This window comes from Zeus faber (genome assembly GCF_960531495.2).
Source record: "Zeus faber genome assembly, chromosome: 1".
Classification (NCBI taxonomy): Eukaryota; Metazoa; Chordata; class Actinopteri; order Zeiformes; family Zeidae; genus Zeus; species Zeus faber.
This window is the reverse complement of record NC_137193.1, coordinates 22310554-22330178: the sequence shown is the minus strand read 5'-3', so window position 1 is coordinate 22330178 and position 19625 is coordinate 22310554. Positions and strand designations below refer to the sequence as shown.

Below are 19625 nucleotides of genomic sequence, written 5' to 3'. Positions count from 1 at the left end.
AAATCTGATGCCAGACACTGGTGTCAAATCAGACGTGGCCACTTTCTTCTCTCCAGAGGACGCCTCCTTCTGATGGGTTGATTTGTTTTGTATTCTTTAGGTGGCAGGCATGTTTTTTTGTGTGTGAATGTTTAACCATCTCAACAGTTTACTGACCACAACTGGCTACGCTGTTTTTTTCAAATTACATCTCTTCCTGCCTGGCTTTCACTTCTTTGGGCATGTCCGACCTTTGCATTCTTTCCGGGAAAGGCAGACCCAGCCGCCATTATGGAAAACCCCATATAGCGGAGCACATACATAATGCAGACAGAGTATATTGAACGGGTGTTTCCTAAAATGTGGTAAGTAAAAGGTAAAAAGTGAAAATAAGGGAAAATATGAGATTTTCTTCAAACAAAATAATCTCACAGGTTACCACTTTAATGTCACCAAGCATGCTGAATGTGGGTGTTTTCAATGGCCTTTATATACCAGCAGCCTATTGCCAGTGGGACACGTATTGGAAAAAAGGACATTTTCTTTATCATAAAGGAAGGTGAGAGTTAATTTCGCATTCTTTCAAATCATGCACCTCGGAGTCCAGCCTCCAATGGAGTGGCCTTTCCACCGATCGACAAGAAGGGGTGGAGTCTCAGCGACAGGGAAGCCCGGGCGCCCGCACAATTTCCTCGATCCGTCTTTGCCCTCTGACCGCGGCAGCTCCGGAGGCTTAACCCCGCTGCCAAGTGGCCCACGGCGGATCCCGAGTCCTCCACGACCCGCTGGTCGTTTTGGGTGGGGTTTCTCCAGGGGAAAGGAATGCGATCAGCACCGGAGGACTGCGAACAGCCCGGCACAAAGAGGCGATCCGGGACGAGGAAACAAGTTTCTGCACAGACCGCCAGGGTGAGAGCATTTGGAAAAATGTAGGAAACGTAATGAACAGTTCGGTTTAGCTCACAACTAGGAGCAAAGAAATGTTTTAGTGAATTTGGCCTATACCCCTCATTCTTCTCTTCTCTATTCTATTTCATTCTATTTAATTTCTACTTCATTATATTCTGCTTTATTATAATCTATTCCATTTCAATCATTCTAATAAATTAAATTCCATTTATTCTAATATATTCTGTTTAATCATAATATTTTCTATTCTATTGTATTCTATTGTATTCTACAAACGCCAGTTCTCTTTGGAAAGTTTGGAAAAGTGAAAATGAATGTGGGTGCTCAGCAAAATGTGTAAAAGGGTTAACAGGCAGGGAATGACCTGTTTGTCTGGTGTCACCTACAGCCAGTGTCTGTTAGTTGGAAATGCTGATATGATTCACAGCATCATAGATTCACAGTGTAAAAAAAGAAAACTGCCTTTTCTTCACCTGCATGCTACTCCCTGTTACCATATAATACGTTTACTACCAGTTTGGGCGATTAAAGTCACACTAGATATGAGATAATAGCTGGATTTATGTCTTTTTTGGGCTCTATCTGCAGAACGAAAAGATGATTATGTCCATTATGTCATTATATACTAGACACTTGGCACTATAGGCACTAAGCGCCGTATTGACTAAACGTGGGGTACTTGCCTTTAGAAAATACATATTTTTCAGTGAAAATGCTGTTGTGTTAACTTTTTACAATCCTGAACCTTGGCAGGCCTTTTTGTTTTATTAGCAGTGAGTCATTGTGTAAGTTTAGAACGGCACATGGTTGCAATTTAGTGGGAAAATACTAGGGACAGTTTTTTTTACATTTGCTTCTGTGCGTTTTCTTCAAACTATCCAAATACCCTGGGCTCCATTTATTTTACAAGTCAGTCTGCACTATGTGTGCATCTATAGATCGGACGCTACTTGTTATCAGTGTGTGTGTGGTGTGTGTGTGTGTGTGTGTGTGTGTGTGTGTGTGTGTGTGTCTATTTGAGACAGAGAGAAAGAGATAAAGAGGGAGATGGAGAAAGAGCATCAAAGAGATAAAAAACAGTCAAACATTTTATTATTTGATAAAGGATAAACATACTTTAATGATCCCCAAAGTGAAATTCCAGCGTTGCAGCAGCAAACACACATGACAAAACACATGTCATTTACAAAAACACATTTGTTGGTTGTTGTGGCAAAAATATGAAGTTGTATACAAGCAGTAATAAACACATTGGATTTTTGACAGCGACCGCTGGTGCTGTGTCTCTAAGTAAAAAGTAATCAGAAACAGGTATCTCTGTGTAGGAGACAGCAAGATGACTTCCAAAACTAAACATGGATGCTTGTCTTGATGTACAGTGTGTATACCCTCATGTGGATAGGCCACATTCCTCGGATCCTGCCCTATCCAAAGAGTTACATGTCAACACAGCAAAATGTATATCGATGCATGGAGGTGTGGGCGGGGTCATGTCTCGCGCATTATCTGATCTGTTTGTGTTTATGATTAAGACGCACTCAAAGGTCTTGACAGAGACACTGCCGAGCTGGCAGCTCATTCACCCAAACCTGTTTTCGGGTCTTGTTTTCTCACTATATTCAGAGGAAGTAATCAAACAGTTAAACACGGCTGGATGGGTACGCCATGATCAATGATCGTGTTTATTCAGCAAGGTGTGTTCAGGCCTTTGTGTGGGAAAGACTTAGGAGAAAGTTGTATTTGCGGTTTGTGTATAGTAATGTTTGAATCCGTTCCTGAATCCTTTGCTCTCTGTTGAGATACAGTAGAATGGATCTTTAGTATAATAATTGACCATCAGCCTCTGTGCCTCTTTCCCCACGAAAACGTGGACCCGGGTATCAACGATGAGTTACAAGCTCACTGAGCAACCGTCGGACCAGTCTGAATGCTGGGATTATCGACATCCAAATTCCTGCTGTTTGGGTTTGTCGTTGCCTGTCTATCCTGTAACGGGTGGCCATTTCATGAGGGCTTCGTTTATTTTACATTTTGGGGAAGCCGTCTTTTTTCCGGGCAATACCTAACATACTCATAACTGAAAGTGGAGAAAGAGTGATCCTTGTCATCATATGTGTCAGAGCCTTGTCTACAGTTTGAAACTCAGTTGCTATAACAACAAAGTTGCTGTATTTGTTTGAATACTCAAGTCAACCCGGTAAGGTGAAGACAGTGTGTCACCACCGCGCACATTATGGTCTGTCATTTGACGGCTTTGGCTGTGTTGACAACACGGGGTCGGGTTATTTAACCAGGAGTCCCCGGGTTCCGGCTACCCAGGTTAAAGGAAGGTTACTCAATGAGCTTCAGAGTGCTGTGGTAGACAGGATTGGATTTCAAGTGTAGATAAATGAAAATGAAGATTCAAGTATTTCATAAGTTAGAGATGAGCACTCCCGCTCTACCCGCCTCAGGATTTGCACTCACATTAGAGGGTTGTCCGTGTCTCAGAGATTGTAACAACCACAGGTTGGTGCGTATCCCGCAGGTTAGGACTGGTGCCTCACCTGTGCAAGTACGCACTGTCCTGCTGCATCAGCAAAATTCACTCACTTGCAAATCACATCCTCGGGCTATAGTTTTATTCAAAACTAATGACCAAAAGAACATATAAGATCAAACAGCACATGGCCATTTAAGAAACTTGGCAAAATCTGAACATGTTCCACGCCTTGTCCGCCCAATACCACTGCTGCTACTTTAACCAGCATGGAACTTTCCTGCGGAATGGGGACATTGAAACCACAAGTCTTGAATGCCATGGTTAAAACTGAGACAGGAAGCAGGATGTTAGCCAATACGCTAGCCGATGAATCACCAGCGTGTTTCCAGCGAGTTTTGGCCTGAGGCTAGGCTAGCCTCTGACTCACCAAGCTAGCTTGCAAGCTCTCCCCTTGACTGCTGGGCAGGGCTCCACATCACAGGAGCACATCACACCAGGTGAAGCCTGACAACCTTACCAAATTACGCCTCACCTGCCCAATCAGGCCCGATCTGGCACACAAAGACTCTGCACTCACTGCTTGTTCAGACAAACCCTCACTGCACTACTGTCAGTCAATGGTGGGTTTCTAAGGAGATGTGTCTAAACATTCCAAAAACACTTGCTATTTTGATTGTATCCTGCAATGTACAAAGGAAACCACGCTTACCAGGCGGCTTGTACAAGTTGCACATTTGATTTGACACTCCTTATAAACATATTATTATTTTACCCTCCAAGAAACACTTATTTGCAGTACTCAGTGCTGCTTTGACATAGTATCCAAACAAGAAGCATTAAAACACTGGTGTGTGTGTGTGTGTGTGTATTATGCATGTGTTGTAGTGCGGTGTGTCATGTGACAAATAAGGATTCTTAATTATTATAATGTAAATCACATTTGTTATTTTCCTGCCATCTTTGATTTATGCAAGCACCAATAAATCCAACAAAATCAAAATCATTGTATGTGCTTCTTTGTTTCGTCTGGCTCCAAGGTTTGAACGAATGGGCCCGTTTGTTAAGTTACAATTACATTTATATTTTCTGTAAACATAAATGCACCTCCTAATCAGGGGTGATTACTATCTTAGAAAGTATGTTCAGGGAGTTCACCATTATCAAGAAATGGCATTTCCTGCATTCAAGATCTGTGGAACAGTTTTGAAGTTTTCTCGAGCCTTCTGATACATTAAAACACGTGAAATTGTGAGCGAAATAATAATCAAGCTATTTCAAATGGGTTTCAGTTCGTTTTTGTGACAGATTGAGTCGCAACCTAAAGCACGGAACACCTGCACGACGAGTTTGTGGGACACAAAAATGAGAGAACCTGTACAAACAGCTCTTCGCGGCTCCCGCTTTCCCACCGTTCAAACTCTCTCGGCGCTCTCGCTTCACTTCATCCCTCGTCTTCCTCCCATTGTAAATCATTCTATCCTGTTCATTGTCTTACTGGCCGCTGGTTGTGGTAACTTAAGGAGCCAGATTGCTTCCCGCTCCTGCTTATCAATTTACAAAGGTATGAAAAGGTTGACAGTTGACGTTGAATCCTATTCGAATCAAATATGTAATGTGTAATGAAACAGGGCGTGTGATGTCATTGCTGGAAGGCAAGATTGCTCAACCGACTGGTTCATACTCACCACGCATGTGCTTCAGTTCTCTCTGCATCAAATATGAAATACAGGAGGCAATTTGGCGGTGACAAGTTTGTCACAGGATACACCTAGATGATACAGTATATAGCCCCATAAGATTCATTGCACAATTAACACATGTACACACACATAAAATAAAAGTTCTCTTAATTTTCTTTTGGAGTTAGTTATTCAAGGACCACCAAACCATACATTTCTAGATACTGAGAGCTGTGGTGCATGACAGCCCATTTCTGTTTTCATATAAAGTATACAAATATTGTTCATGTGGAATGGAAATAGGCATTCGAGGTTCTCCCTTGAAAACATGTTTGTGAAATAAAGGTTTGAATAAGATGGATGTAGGAAGTGTGAAGGTTTTCTGTCGTACTAACTGACCTATGATCACAATAAGGTAACGGCATTGTGTGGGGATAGGTGTGTTCATGTTGACGGTGTAATCATTACACTGATGGCTGTGACCTCAACAACAATGTTAGCTTCGTGGAAGGGGTTATGAACAATCGCTGTACTTGTGTGTCCTGACTCCTGACTCAAAGTCTTCTTCCTCAGCCCTCCCTTTGGGATTCCTAGCTGCATTATAAGTACCGTACAGCTCTAACAAAGGAAGGTATGTTACAAGGAGGTGTGCAATTACAAAAGCAGAGTGCTTGGTAGATTACAGAATTTTGTTCCTTTGTTTCAGCAACGTTCTCTAGATTCTGAGGTTCTACTTCTCCAGTATATCGTGTCACTCAACGGACTTACTGTCACACTCATTCACATGTATGTATAAACTCGTCCCACGTTGAAATATTGAAATCATAACCTTATTTGTCCCTCTGGATTTGCTCTATAGGTTTGAATCCCTCACTCCCCCACCAAACATTTGATCCCAACCAAACCCCAGCCATGGCACACCGGTCTCAATGTTCATCGGTCGGTGACAATCCCCTGGACCCCAACTACCTGCCCCCACATTACCGTGAGGATTACCGTCTTGCCATTGACGCTCTAATAGAAGACGACCTACAGGTAACGATATGGTCATCTGTATGTGAGCAAAAATTGTTATTTTGTTTGAACTGTCCAGTGTGTTCACTGTGTGCCTGTTTACTGTCTTATTTTCAGGGCTACTACGAATTCCTCCAGTCGGCTGATGTGGTTGACTTTTTGGCGCGGACGGAGATTGAACATATCAAATCCACAATCCAGACACCCAACCAGACTTCAAGCGCACCAGAGTTGACCTACCATGAGGGAGCTATGGAGGAGGATGGGTCTTCTGACACCTACTGGCCGGTGCACTCAGACCTGGCTGCCCCAGGGCTTGACCTGGGCTGGCCGCTTCAGCAGCACAGCTTCATAGGGCCAACGGAGGTTACGACTTTGGTCAATCCCTCTGATCCTGACATGCCCAGCATCAAGGAGCAGGCCAGGAGGCTTATCAAGACATCACATAAAGTGAGTGAGACACAGACAGAGAGAGGAATGGAAGAGGACAAACTTGATTTTCAGGCTTGCATGAAAGCAGCTGATTTGGGAGATCAATCAGGCATATTGATGTTGTTAGTCTAATGTGTCATTCCAGGGCTTTAACCATTTAACCATTAGAAAAAAAATCCTTGACTTGTGAATGTCCTCACTCTCTTTCTCTCAGTGCGTACAGATCAAGCATTATGAAAGGGAATGTCAGATAATGAATCAACAGGGGTGATGTCTGGGTTATGCTATTGCAATGGCAGCTTTATGCTGTACATATGCCAAATGCCATCAGAGTGGTTAAACCGGTTTGTGTGGCTGGCAGTGTTGTCTGCTGTCAGTTTTCCCCTGTACTGTCATTTGAGTGCCTTGTCCTATCATTATGTCTTGGAGTGTAGTCATGTTTCAACCTGCAGTAGGAGACAAAATAGGTTATGATAAAGGTTATTCCTATCCACTATAATGCATTTTTGAATACCGAGGGTTTTTATAACAAAATTGCACAACTGCTGATGCCGTATGATGGGCATCATTTGAAGCGTATCTTGTTGCCATTCCAAATTGATTTATCTTATTGTACTGCATGATTTTCTTTCTTTCTTTCATTAAAGTCAACGTCCCGTTGAAGGTATACTGTGCAGGTTTTTGATCCATTTTCTAATATCCATTTTCAAACTTTACTATTTGACAGGCAGTCTAGTTACTAAAATCAAACAGTCTCCTATCAAAACCACCATGGCTCATTTTGAGACAAAACTAAAGTGTATGAGAAAGTTATTTTTTAGGTGGTGTTATTGTTGCGTCTGATCTACCAGTTAAATGACAATTATTCAAGATGATACCCTTACATCTTCCAAAGGGTTTTTAGTTAACAGTAATCTTCCAAAGGGTGGATTCATTAGTTAACAGCCTTCTTTTTGACAAACCTATAATTATTGTTTTGCTCTAGGTTATTGCTGTGGTGATGGACATTTTCACAGATGTTGACATTTTTGCCGACCTCTTGGATGCAGCAGCCCGCCATGTCCCTGTCTACATTTTACTGGACGAACAGAACGCTCATCACTTTGTAGCTATGGTGAACAACTGCAGAGTTAACCTGGATTTGATTCATGTGAGTTTCCATTTTGGTTTCTATTACAAGCAACCACAGCTCGTCTATTAACCTGTGCACACAGGCCTTTTGTGTGTGAAAATAAGATCGGGCAGGGGACGTTAGTGCACCCAACCTCATTCGTATTCGGAGTGGTGCCACACACACACCCCCCTGGTGTGGCTTAAAAATGAAGTGAACATTCAAATTTGCCAATGAGAACAATTTACTAAATTGTGCTGTGAGCATTTAACTTGCAACTGCACATGATACACGCACATGACACAAAGGACTTCTTGACATAACATTTTACAGTGCTATTGGAGACATGAACTCAAGCATTTATAAAGTCAAGCACCTGTGTTTTACATTCACATGATTTGAATGGGAAGACATAGTAAATTACACCAGAGCATTGTCTCCTGCAACTTAGATGAAGTCACACCTTTTTTGACATGCTGTCCTTTTGTTTGACTCTACTTTATACAGATGATGCGAGTTCGCACAGTAGCAGGAATAACCTATTTTTGCCGGACGGGAAAGTCCTTCAAGGGTCAGCTTAAAGACCGCTTCCTATTGGCTGACTGTAGGGCTGTACTCAGTGGGAACTATAGGTGAGCAAATTAAGATATTTCAACATGCTATGACTGCCATGCTAAATAAATGTTCTGACAGACAATTCAATTTTGTTTTTTATTTAATTGTTTCTCCCGCTCTTCCTATAGCTTCATGTGGTCTTTCGAGAAGATTCACCGCTGCATCGCCCACCTCTTCCTAGGGGAGCTTGTTGCCACCTTTGATGAAGAATTTCGCATTCTCTTTGCTCAGTCACAACCTTTAGTTATTGAACAATCCATGGTGCCACTCGCTAACTCTGAAACCAGCAGCACAAGCAGTTATCTGAGCAGCCAGTTTGGGTTAAAAAGAACCCAGTCATTGAGGAACGCAAGGTCCTTCCTTCGGCACCCTGAGCTTCCCTCTGCATTGCCCTATGTAGAATCTGATAGAAACCCTGGCCTTCCATTCCGGAGAAACAATGTGTTTCGACACACAATGGAACCGGGGGCAGGAATAACGATTGGAAAGTATTCACATCAACAGATTCAACTACAACAATCCTTCCTGGAGCAGGGAAGGTCCATAGTATCTAGACAGATGGAGATGAGTTCAAGTGCTTTCAAGAGGCACAGCTATGCGGAGGGAACCCAAGAGAGCTACTCCTCTTCAAGGCAATTTATGAAGCACAGAGTCATGAACAATCTGGAGGAGTCTGATTACCACAGGTTGGTTGTTCTCCATCAGATTTCACAGATTTTTCTGTTTGCCTATACTAGGACCTTTATTTGCAAGAGATTGTTATGACTTGTTGCTTTAAGACATTTGACATCATTATCTAACACTTTATAAATACATTTAATAAGGATAATTGAATATGGATTATTATTGTTTTACAGGGATCAGTCCCAAGGTCGCCATTATTACCATGAGGAGCCTGGACCTGGTTCTGGCCACGGACACTATGACAGAGTCCGAGGTCGTGCTCCGCATCTTGCTATAGACCAGTATTCAGACTCAAGCTTCCCATCAGAACTGGAACCTCCGCCTGTTGGAAGCTATACCCTCGATTACCTGACATCAGAGGACTTGAGAGGGCCTGAGGGGCACCAGGCACCTCCAGCAGCAGGGAGGTATGGAGGGGGTTCATCCCACAAGCGGCCTACCATAGGACAAGCCTATGCCTGTCAGAGCTCCCCTACGCAGCCCCACCCTCCAGAGAAGCAGCCGTTTCCAAAGGCGTCTGATCAAGAGCAAGATGAAGACCCAAGTGCCAGGCAGGGCCTGAGGAGTTGGAGGATAAACTCCTATCTAAGCACTTACGAAGATGGCGGAGAGGAAGGCCTAGCTCAAGCTATCGGGCCAGATACTTTTGAAGACCACCCAACATTGCAGCAGGCAACTGTCCTTGAAAGCTCTGTGCCTCGCTTTGGGACAAATGAGAAGCTTAATGTTCCCTCGAAGCCCAGACCAGATATTTTGAGACCACGCTTTGGGAAGCCCATCATACCCGAGTACACTGGCAGAGATTCTGCACCGACAATAACCAGGGATCTGCTTTCCTCAGGCAGAGAGGCAGAGAAGGCGATGGAAGCCGATTTGGACAGGGGTGAAACAAGGGAAATGGGTGTAGATGTGGAGGTAAAGGAAGCTCCAGAGATGTCCCTTTCCAAACATGAATCTTTCCGCACACGCATCAACCCACTCCTACAGCGGAGCTCACGTCTGCGTTCTTCCCTTATCTTCTCATCTTCCAAGGTGGAGAAGCACAGTGGCTTGGGCCTTAAATCAGCGACAGAGGAGGATGAGGAGGGTGACTCTTTTCGCTCCTCCTCCATTATAGCTCAGATTCTAGAAAAGAGGAAGTCTTTGTCTCGGGAGCCTTTTGAATGGAGGAGGAAGACAGAGGAGAAAGAAAAGGAGAAAGAGTTAGTAGAAGAGAAAGTAGAGACACAATCAAAAGAGGAGAATTGTCAAAAAGAAGAATGTCAAAAAACTAGTCAATACATAAATACTCTACAAGCTGACAAAATCTGTTTTAGCACAGAGTTGCCCCAACACCAGCAAACATCCTCTCTGAATATGAATGATCCAGCTAGTCGTCTGCAGTATTTTAAAGATCTTGCTGCAAAGAGAGAAGCGTCGAAGATGGCGAAAGAAACTTTTGAAAAACAGCCAGACCTCTCTGATAGGCCTCACCCAAGCACAACAACCCACAGTATCCCACCTGTTTCTGTCAACCCACCAGAACCTGAAAAGAAAACCCCAGACATTTCATCTAAACCAACAGAACTCTCCTGCAAACCTTCAATTACTGCAAACAAACCACCTGCAATACCTGCGAAGTCTTTAGTGACCCAGTTGAAGCCTCCAGAACCAGCTCCTACGCAGAAAGAAGATCGTGGAGCAGAGGTTCCGAAGAAAGACCTCTTCAGGTCTCTGAAGCCCCTTCCTTCTCCTAAAATCTTTAAGAAGGATCCGCTGAAGCTCAAAGGATTAAACCCTCGCCGTATCTCCTGCGGTGAGGAAATTTTGACAGGGGATGCTACAGACGCAGAGAAGAGTGAGTTGAAAAAGACCCGGTCCCATAGTTCGTCAACCATGACACGTTTTGACTCAAGGGATATACTTAATAAAAACATGGGATCCAATACTTCCATTAACACATTAGGAAGTGAGGGAAAGAGTGAGGGTAAGCCACTGGACTTCCTCAAGAAGCAGACACAGAGGCTGAAAGGATTCTTGGGGCCTAAGGACAAGGACAAGAAATCTTCAGCAAGTGGGGATGATAAGACCATGAGAACTGTGATGGAAATCACCGGAGGTCCTAGCAAAATTCAGAGTAAAACTCCTGACACGGGATCAAGCAATGCTGACCTATCCACAGCTAATCACAAAACGTCAGTAGGAACAACGGGCCCATCTCGCTACCAGACCTCCAGTGGCTCTGTTTTGTTCAGCAGCAACCTACGAGACGACACAAAGGTCATTCTCGAGCAGATCTCCGCAAACAGCCAGAAGAACCGACAGGAACGAGAGGAAACAATAGGGGACAACGACAGTGACACTGGGGAGAAGGGACTCGAGAGACAGAACTCCATAAGGAAGAATCGGTTTCTGCGAACTCAAACCAACCCTCAGGAAAGAGAGGGCTTGCTGAAGAGGATAGAGAGTATGAGGAAAGAGAAGAAGGTCTACAGCCGCTTTGAGGTACTACACCACAGCTAGGTCGGGATCACACACATACACACACACACGCTCGCACGCACGCACGCACGCACACACACACACACACACACAGAAATTTGACGCCTGGTTTGTTAATTGTTGGGTGATTCCTTGATTGATAAAAAAAAGAATAATATGGTAGGATGGAGTAATATATAAGTCATTTTTGCCATATAAATTGAAAACTTTAATCAATAATATGGTACTCTTACAATTTACAAATGTAACTTTGTATCATGTTTAGTATGTATTAAAGGTACATCTGTAGTTTTGGTACATTTTGCCATAACTAAATACATTTATGACAAAACGATACATTATTAGTTTACTGTATTGGCAGGTTTTCTAGTTTTAAGAATGTGGTAGAAATCCGCAAACATCACATACAACACACCAATTCTTCTGAACTTTTAAATTGTTTTTTCATATATTTTATTAGTTAATCATATGGCTAACATTTAAATTCACCCTTTGGTTCACCATTAGGCTGAACAGTGGAGAGCATTGATGTGAGGATATGGTGGACTGAATCAGATACTGTCGCACTGACTATTATCCCTGTGGTTCTATTAACAGATGGGGAACAGCCTGGGTTAACCAAAGATGGCAGAGAGCCTTTGTTTGGTAAATCGATTCATGCAAGATCCTCAAAAAAACACATTTCCCATCCGTGCCAAACACATTGTAGCTGCACCTCAAAGGTTACACACAGCAGCATTACTGGATTTTACACAAAGTAATAAAACCTGGATAACTAAAAACATTGATTTTTTTGGAGCTTGGAATTCGCCTTTGTGCCAAGCGCTGGCACGTTTACCTTATAAGGCGACGAAGTGAAAGAAGAGCGAATCTGACTCCATGCTGTCTGCAACAGGAGGCTGACTTTCTCCTAAAACTTGGGGCTGGTTTGGATACGTGCATGTGAATACGTGAGCACATACAGACTAAGAAAGGAAGAGAAAGTAAGTGCTCACTCCTCCCACAGAAAGTAATCAACTCATGCCAGTCGACAAACAATCGTGTGCATAACTGCAGATTCCGAGAACTGGAGCTGTGTGTGTCTATGTGTGTCGGTTTGTGTGTAACTTGTGGAAAAAATTGTAATGCTTAAAGTATTTCTCCATGGGATTACTTTGTGCCAACAGCCTCCTATGACTGTCCCCAAACCCAGAATAACTATTACTAACTTTGCATTGCATCAAACCAAAGTAAGCAAAGAATTGGAACAACATTGGAAAATGAGGAACATATGCAGAAAATGATCAAGGGAAGATTTATAACAGCAAGTATAAAGATTAGAGAGAATAAAGAGTTAGAAAACCACACAAAATATTTTAGTCTATTCCTAGCAGCACTTACAGAGAGGGCAGCTGCAACGCTTCCATAGAAAGCTGGTAAACATAACTTGCAAGAGTCGTGTCTTTCTAAAAAGGTGTGGTCACCACTTCTCAGGACTTTGTAAAGCAATTCTTCAGGGAAGGGCTCGGCCCGCTTGAGCACAGGAGCAGAGCAGAAATAATACCATTGGCCATTAGTGAAACACACTTGGGAAAATAAGCATCCTGGCTGGCCCTGATTCTCAGCCGAAAAAAGATAGCGTGTTCAGGACTGAAAAATGTGTCTACCTTCCTCTTCTTTCACTGTTGCTACTTTACACCTTGGGGGTGTATTCCTGGAGACCCAAGGACGTGCAGTATCTAATTTGGTTCAGTTGGGACACACGACACATGTAATGTTAATAAACTGAAGGCTGTTCACAGAGCCCCGCTCCGTGCAGCAGCGGGGTTTTGTGAACAGCCTTCTGCCTGTGTTCCGCGTGAGCGATCTCCTGTTCATGCGGCCCGTTCTGAACAGGCATGTTTTGAATGGGTACAGCGCTAGAACTGACATAATACACATAACTTCTAAGACCCACGCCCTTAGCAGCAGTGCTAACCTGTTTTCTATCTCACGGCCACGGTACAATACCAAGCAGTGAATATGAGTGTATGCATTTAGCCATTTAGTGTTTGTCTTGTGTGATTCTGTGTCTGAAAATGTTGCAGGCACAATAGAGTGGATTTCAGTGCTTGATGGACACTTTTGGGGTTATATTGTTTTTGACAACATTGTAAATATTTGTATGAAAAATGGCTGGTTGATAACAGATAAATACATTCCTACAATATGCTCTCATGCTGATTGGAATATACATTTTCAATTCATGTGATAATGTTATCTTGGCAATAAATTGCGATTGGCATGAAGGGGATTTTGTTGCACAGGGATTTTTCTTTCAAATGCTGGACTGTATCATATTTTAGAAAATAAGCTGTAGAAAACAAGTGTCTTAAATTATTTTAAAATCATTGATTATTTTGATTATGTGTGTTCATAACTGGGGTTTGTAATGAATATCTGTTTGATACATTAATGTAGCCATTAAAGAAAACAAAATCATATGGCTTATTAATGTCTTTATACGAACACCTTTATGTCACGTCAAAACACTATATCCAACAATAGCGCAAATAATACAGAGGAGAAATAGATATAGAACATTAGAGCTAACTGAAACGTGACATATAACAATCATTAATTGGGTATAAGGACTTATTTCACATGGAGTGCATATTCTGTGTGAATAACACTAGGGGTTGTTGAAGTGACTGCTTAATAAAAAAAAAAAAATGTGTTAATGTTTTGGAACAGATAAGAATTTTTAGTTTTCCAAAGCAGACCTTCAGGAAAAATAAGGATTAAGTGGTACAGAAAACAGGTTCAGTGAAAACGATGGAAAAACAATGCTCGTTTTTGGACATACATCACAGGACTTCTTCTAAAGCGTAGACAAATGATTACTCTTCCTGAGCCTCTCCAGCTGTTGTCCCTTGCAGCTTGTTTACCTTTGCAAGTAGCTCCTCTAGGTGATGTAACTGAGACAACTTCAGTTCTCCTAATAACACAATAGACCAACGTCCAATTAATTGAAATAGAAAATGTTGCACAAGCACAATTAAAAAGATATGGATGTGTTCAGGTGCTTTTACAGACCACCACACATTGAGCAGGTACTTACCAGCTACTAACAGCTGACTTCTTGAATTTTCAGCACTCTCTATTTCAGCTCCAAGTCTGTCTGGGCTCTGAAGAAGAGGTAGCAGATTCAAGGACAACAGATAAAACTGAACATAACATGGAGACAATGTGGCTACATTTGCTTTTTCTAGTTGATGGAACTTTTTTGCCTCAACAATACGTTTTAGAAAAGTGATAGGGCTTACTGGAACAAAGGCTACAAAGGCTCTTCGCAAAGAACTGTTACTCTTAGGTGTCTTGTCTTGTTTTGACGAGAAAAGTGACGGACGAGGCGGTGGTTTAAAAAAAAACGCCTTTGTATGATGAGTTCATATTTTCGCAACTCAATTTAAAAAATCTAAATTCAAACACACATAGACTAACATAGGGATCAAACAACCGGGTTGGTAAATAGTGAAAACTTGAGCAAAGTCATAAATCAGTCTTTTAAGCCCACAAACCTTTAAGAAGGCATTGTAAAAAATTCAGCAATACCGTTTATTTGTAAATGACTATTGTTTCTATAGTTTCAGCCATAATGACTCAGAGACACTGAGAATGAATCTTCTCAGTGTTTTAGTCCTAATTAATATTCACAAGCTGACCTATGAGTGACAGTACAAGCTTGCTCACCAGCCAATCACGAAGAGAATTAAAAAGGTTAAGAGAGCTCAGCTCAATGGGTGGTTGTGGCTGTACAATGTGGTGGTTTCATCTGATTGGCTTGCTGGAAATGAACTTATCTGATGACATCATGGGAATCAGATAAAAAGGATGACTGACATCAATGAACTATTAGTGCTAACTATTAGAAAAATAGAAATACTAATTTCTACATTTTATACGTCAGTTATTTGCTTCAAAGTGAAGATAATGCACGATAATATCGGTGGTTCTATTTAAATTAGAAAGTATTTCAAAGTATTAAAAAGTGTTAAGTATTTATTTATTGACAAAATAAACTTACATATATAGAGTGAAGATTTTTATGCAGCTCTGTCAGTTGGTGAAGCTGGTTTTGGAACTTCATCCTGCATGAACAAAATGGCAAATGTTTGTGGGGAAAAAAGGTACATTTGGATGGTATTGGTTTTGATTGTTTTTCGTCAGTGCAGTTAAACCAAATTGTTAATCTCGGATTTAATCACAAATAATGTGTTTTGGTTACCGTTGCTTTCTGTGTTTTAGCTTGTTTTCCTGAATCTCACACTTGTACTGCTCTACCAGCTCCTTGCTTCTCTTGCTGTGCTGCAGCAGTCTGTAAATTAGCCCACCCAAAAACAAATACAAGTTCACACATACAGATCACCCCATAGTACAGGAAATAACTTTATTCATTAAGCAGACAAAATAAAACAAACGTCCATTAAATGTTTCCACACTGCGGCGAAGTTACTACATGTTTATGCTCATCACATGCAGTAGGGACGTTGATACTGTACCAACTTGCAGGCCCATGAGCTACAAGCAACTGAGTTAGGTTTGTGGGTCAGTGGGTGGAAATGCTGCCTCACAGGAGAAGGTCCTGGGTTTTAACGAGACTGGGTTCAGCCAGACTGACTAGGGGCCTCACAAGCATAGAAATATACTGTACAGTATTCCCTTTGCCACTGCCGCTGGCCAAGGCATTGGCATCAGGATGGGAGTTGGCCTGTGGGCACTGGACTATGACTGCCCGCTTTTCCTCATGGGATGGTTAAATGTACAGGAGAAAATCTGGTTGAATGCTAAATGTACATCCTCATCCTCATTATGAATATGGATGCTTCCCTTTTAACAATGCTTTTTCTGTATTATGTAAATCAAGAATATATTTTTTTTACAAGAGTGGTTTTCCTGCACACTATGAACCTTTATATGATTATATATGCAACTACGTATTCTAAGTGTGTTATAAAATATGTATATTTAGCTGTGATTATCACTTCACAACAGTGGTATAGTATGTTGTTCTATGGTAATGCTAATTATTTGCACAGCATGTTCCTTGTGCCGTGACTGATTCTAGTCATAATCAGCTGAGGTCACCTCTAGGGCATAGGAAAATATGTATCTAAGGAAATGTTTTACACTATGTAAAGCTTTTGTTAGGATATTCAATACAGTGCACTGAAACATATTCTGTTTAAACATTATTCACTGCACGAGGTATTAAGGGAGGGTGTATTTAAAGTAAAGAAAAATATTGAATGTTTATATTTAAGTAAATATATTTAGATTGTATTTATACTGGAATTCATTTATGAATATGAAACACAGTGACTAATAGTACATTTTTGTTTCAGCCATATAGCATGTGCTTAAGCATCATGTTTATACTGTAAAATCTGTAGTAAAAACATGATTCTCAAGCACAATGAAAGATCTACAGTGTAGAGCTTTAATGATTTATTGCCAGTGGTGAACACACACACACACACACACACACACACACACACACACGCACTTACCTGTCCTGATCTGACTCTTTACACTGGAACTGCAGCACCCTGTATGAATCTGTAACGAAACATGACTGAGATACAGTACTTCACCTTATTGAAATGTATCCTCCATTCAATGCTTCCTGATTGTATGTTGATATGCAGGCAATAAGGGCCCACATGGTCCTTGAAATTGCTAAGTCTTGATGGACAAAGCGCGTTTTGGACATTCCAAAGACATAAAGATTGCAGTGGGATGTTAGGTCTGTACCTTCTTTCTCTTGGTAAGTTTCCTCTAGTTGATAAGCTTCAGATTCCACTGAAAATAAATAATGATTGTGACAATTTCAATTATTTTGATATTTTATGAGCCATTTTGATTTACATCATGCAACACACACCAACACAGTTGGGTTATGGAAAAATGCAATTTGGGTAAAATCTATCTATTGCTTTAGGGTTAGACAAATGTAAAGAAATCAATCAAAGAATTATCTTACAGCTTTCCAGTTCTTTGCGCAGAGATGCTCTGTAGGACAAGGCCTCCTTTATATCTTGATCTAGACCAAGTTTCTCTGTAAATATGACTTTACTCATTAGAGGAACTAACACTTCAGACGGCCTAAATACTTTTACATCTTTTCAATCAGAACAGCTCCTGGGAAAAAGTTGCAGCTCCGACAGGAGGGAGATGCAATCATTTGTCATAGAGTCTTTGTTCATCATCTTCAAGTTCAAGTTCAATGCTGCAATTTGCTGAGAGAGAAGTACAAAAAATGATGGTGACAATAATGTAATATCACAATACATGATTTCTTTTCAATGAAATCATAAACATGGTTGGAATCTATACACTAATCTCATAGCGACATCCAATATACACTGTCTTTCTGAGGAATCTGTTATAAGTTGTTCTTGGAAGGTAAATTAATAATTTACTTTCTTTACAATATGGAATGTACCTTAATAATAAAGAATATTTTTTACAAGCGACAATGAAATTGAGGCAAAGAAACATTTGTATTTATTTAGCCAAGGATTAACTGAGTGCAATGTTCTGAAATGTGAAAATAAAGAACCACTTGTAGAACTTTGCTTTCATCCAGAAAGTTTGATCAAATACATCTCTGACTGAGAAACAAACACACTTTAAAGAACTATATATTGATCAAGAGCATCTTTCTCTTTTTAACAGTAATATAACACTGAAATCCCATATTAATTTCAACGTTATTATAAACATTATAGTTCCTGATCAGAAGTTGTAGTTCCGACAGGGGGGAGTTCATAAGCTCCATAAAAGGTTTCTGAGAAGAACAGGTAAGGATACACCTCACCAACGACGCCATGACAACATCATCACAACCTGCGTAAGTACAGTATTGTGCAGGATAAGTTCGGTCGTTGTGAAACACTTATGTGACCTGTACAGTATATGTCTTCAGATTGCACTGAAAGAATATCACTGTGACAATTTTCACGAGTGATTACACATTTCACATTATTTTGAAGTTTTACAAGTCATTTTGCAAAACTGCAATCTTGAAATAGCAAAAAAAAAAATGCAATTTGGATGTGCAAGTGAGATAATAAAAGACCAAATAAATCATGTCAAGAGGCAAGAATGAAATTGAGCTTTTGCTAAAAAAAAATTTCATATAAATCCTAAATAAAAGATACACTGTATATCTGATCAAGCTGTTTTAAGTGGTTCATGAAAAAATCAGACAAGAATTAACTTTATTTCCAATATGAAATGTATTTTTAACGTAAAGAATATATTTTTGAGAGAAACAATCAACTTGAAGTACAAAGAACTGTATTTATTTAGCCAAGGACTAACAAAACATAAGCCATAAGAAGTAATATTAACAAAGCAGCTGGTAGACAGCCAGAACCACTAGTATCATTTTGATTTCAGACCTCAGCCTGAAAGTCTGGTCAAATGTATCGCTGATTAACTGAAAAAAAGATAAAGAGACTTTGAAGAGTCACCCAGTCCTTCCCGCAGGGAAACTCTGGGTGATAAAGCCTCCATTATGCCATTTTCCAGACCAAGTTCTTCGGTAAACATGAATAGTAAACAGTGACAAAAGTCGGAAGAACCACTTATTTCAAACAGGATTACGATCAGAACAGCTCCTGGGCTTAAGTGGCAGTATCAGCAGGAGGGAGATCTTACACGTTCCGCATTTTGAGTAATTCTAGAACAGTTGGAGTTCTAGAGTCCGCACTGAGGAGTCACCACAGTCCTTTTAAGTATTGTGCTAGACGGGCTGGGTCATCAACATCAACATCAATGCAACATGTAGAGATGTCACTGACTGCACTGAAAAAAAACAGCTACACGTTATTTTGATATTTTACTTGTCGTTTTGCAAGTGCAACAATTTCGGAATAGCAGAACAGGTAATTGACTTGTGCAACTGCGATGAGAATAAAGTTGTCGACAATCATCTTGAGAGGCAAGAATGAAATTGAGATTCTGCTTTATTTCTTTTCGAAGAAATCCCGAATCAAGTTGGAGAGTGTATACACAAATACACACATCTAAGACGCATCTTAGTAATCTGTTTTCGACTGTCAAAAGTCAATCAATCATTTACTTTCTTTGCGATGAAAGCATCAGAGCACAGCTTCTTCTCTTTACGTTGACAACTAAATCGACACAGGCGATAGGGATCAATATTGAATGAACACGTCACGGGGACCTCCCACTCCGGTGCGTGGCCGGGCTG

General features: G+C 40.9%; 1 protein-coding gene across 2 annotated transcripts; it reads left to right on the top strand.

Annotated features, from left to right (window-relative positions):
* Positions 1–704: 704 nt before the first annotated feature.
* fam83hb (family with sequence similarity 83 member Hb) lies at positions 705–13658 on the top strand. Of its 2 annotated transcripts, none has more exons than XM_079998448.1 (8): positions 705–888; positions 5909–6084; positions 6181–6513; positions 7481–7645; positions 8114–8238; positions 8350–8907; positions 9079–11389; positions 11984–13658. In XM_079998448.1, exons 2-8 carry the CDS (start codon positions 5962–5964, stop codon positions 12002–12004), a joined length of 3636 nt encoding a protein of 1211 aa, XP_079854574.1. In that variant the 5' UTR covers positions 705–888; positions 5909–5961; the 3' UTR covers positions 12005–13658. The 2 variants fall into 2 exon arrangements, with proteins under 2 accessions (XP_079854574.1, XP_079854575.1); XM_079998449.1 differs by having other exon boundaries at positions 705–908.
* The last annotated feature ends 5967 nt before the right edge of the window (positions 13659–19625 follow it).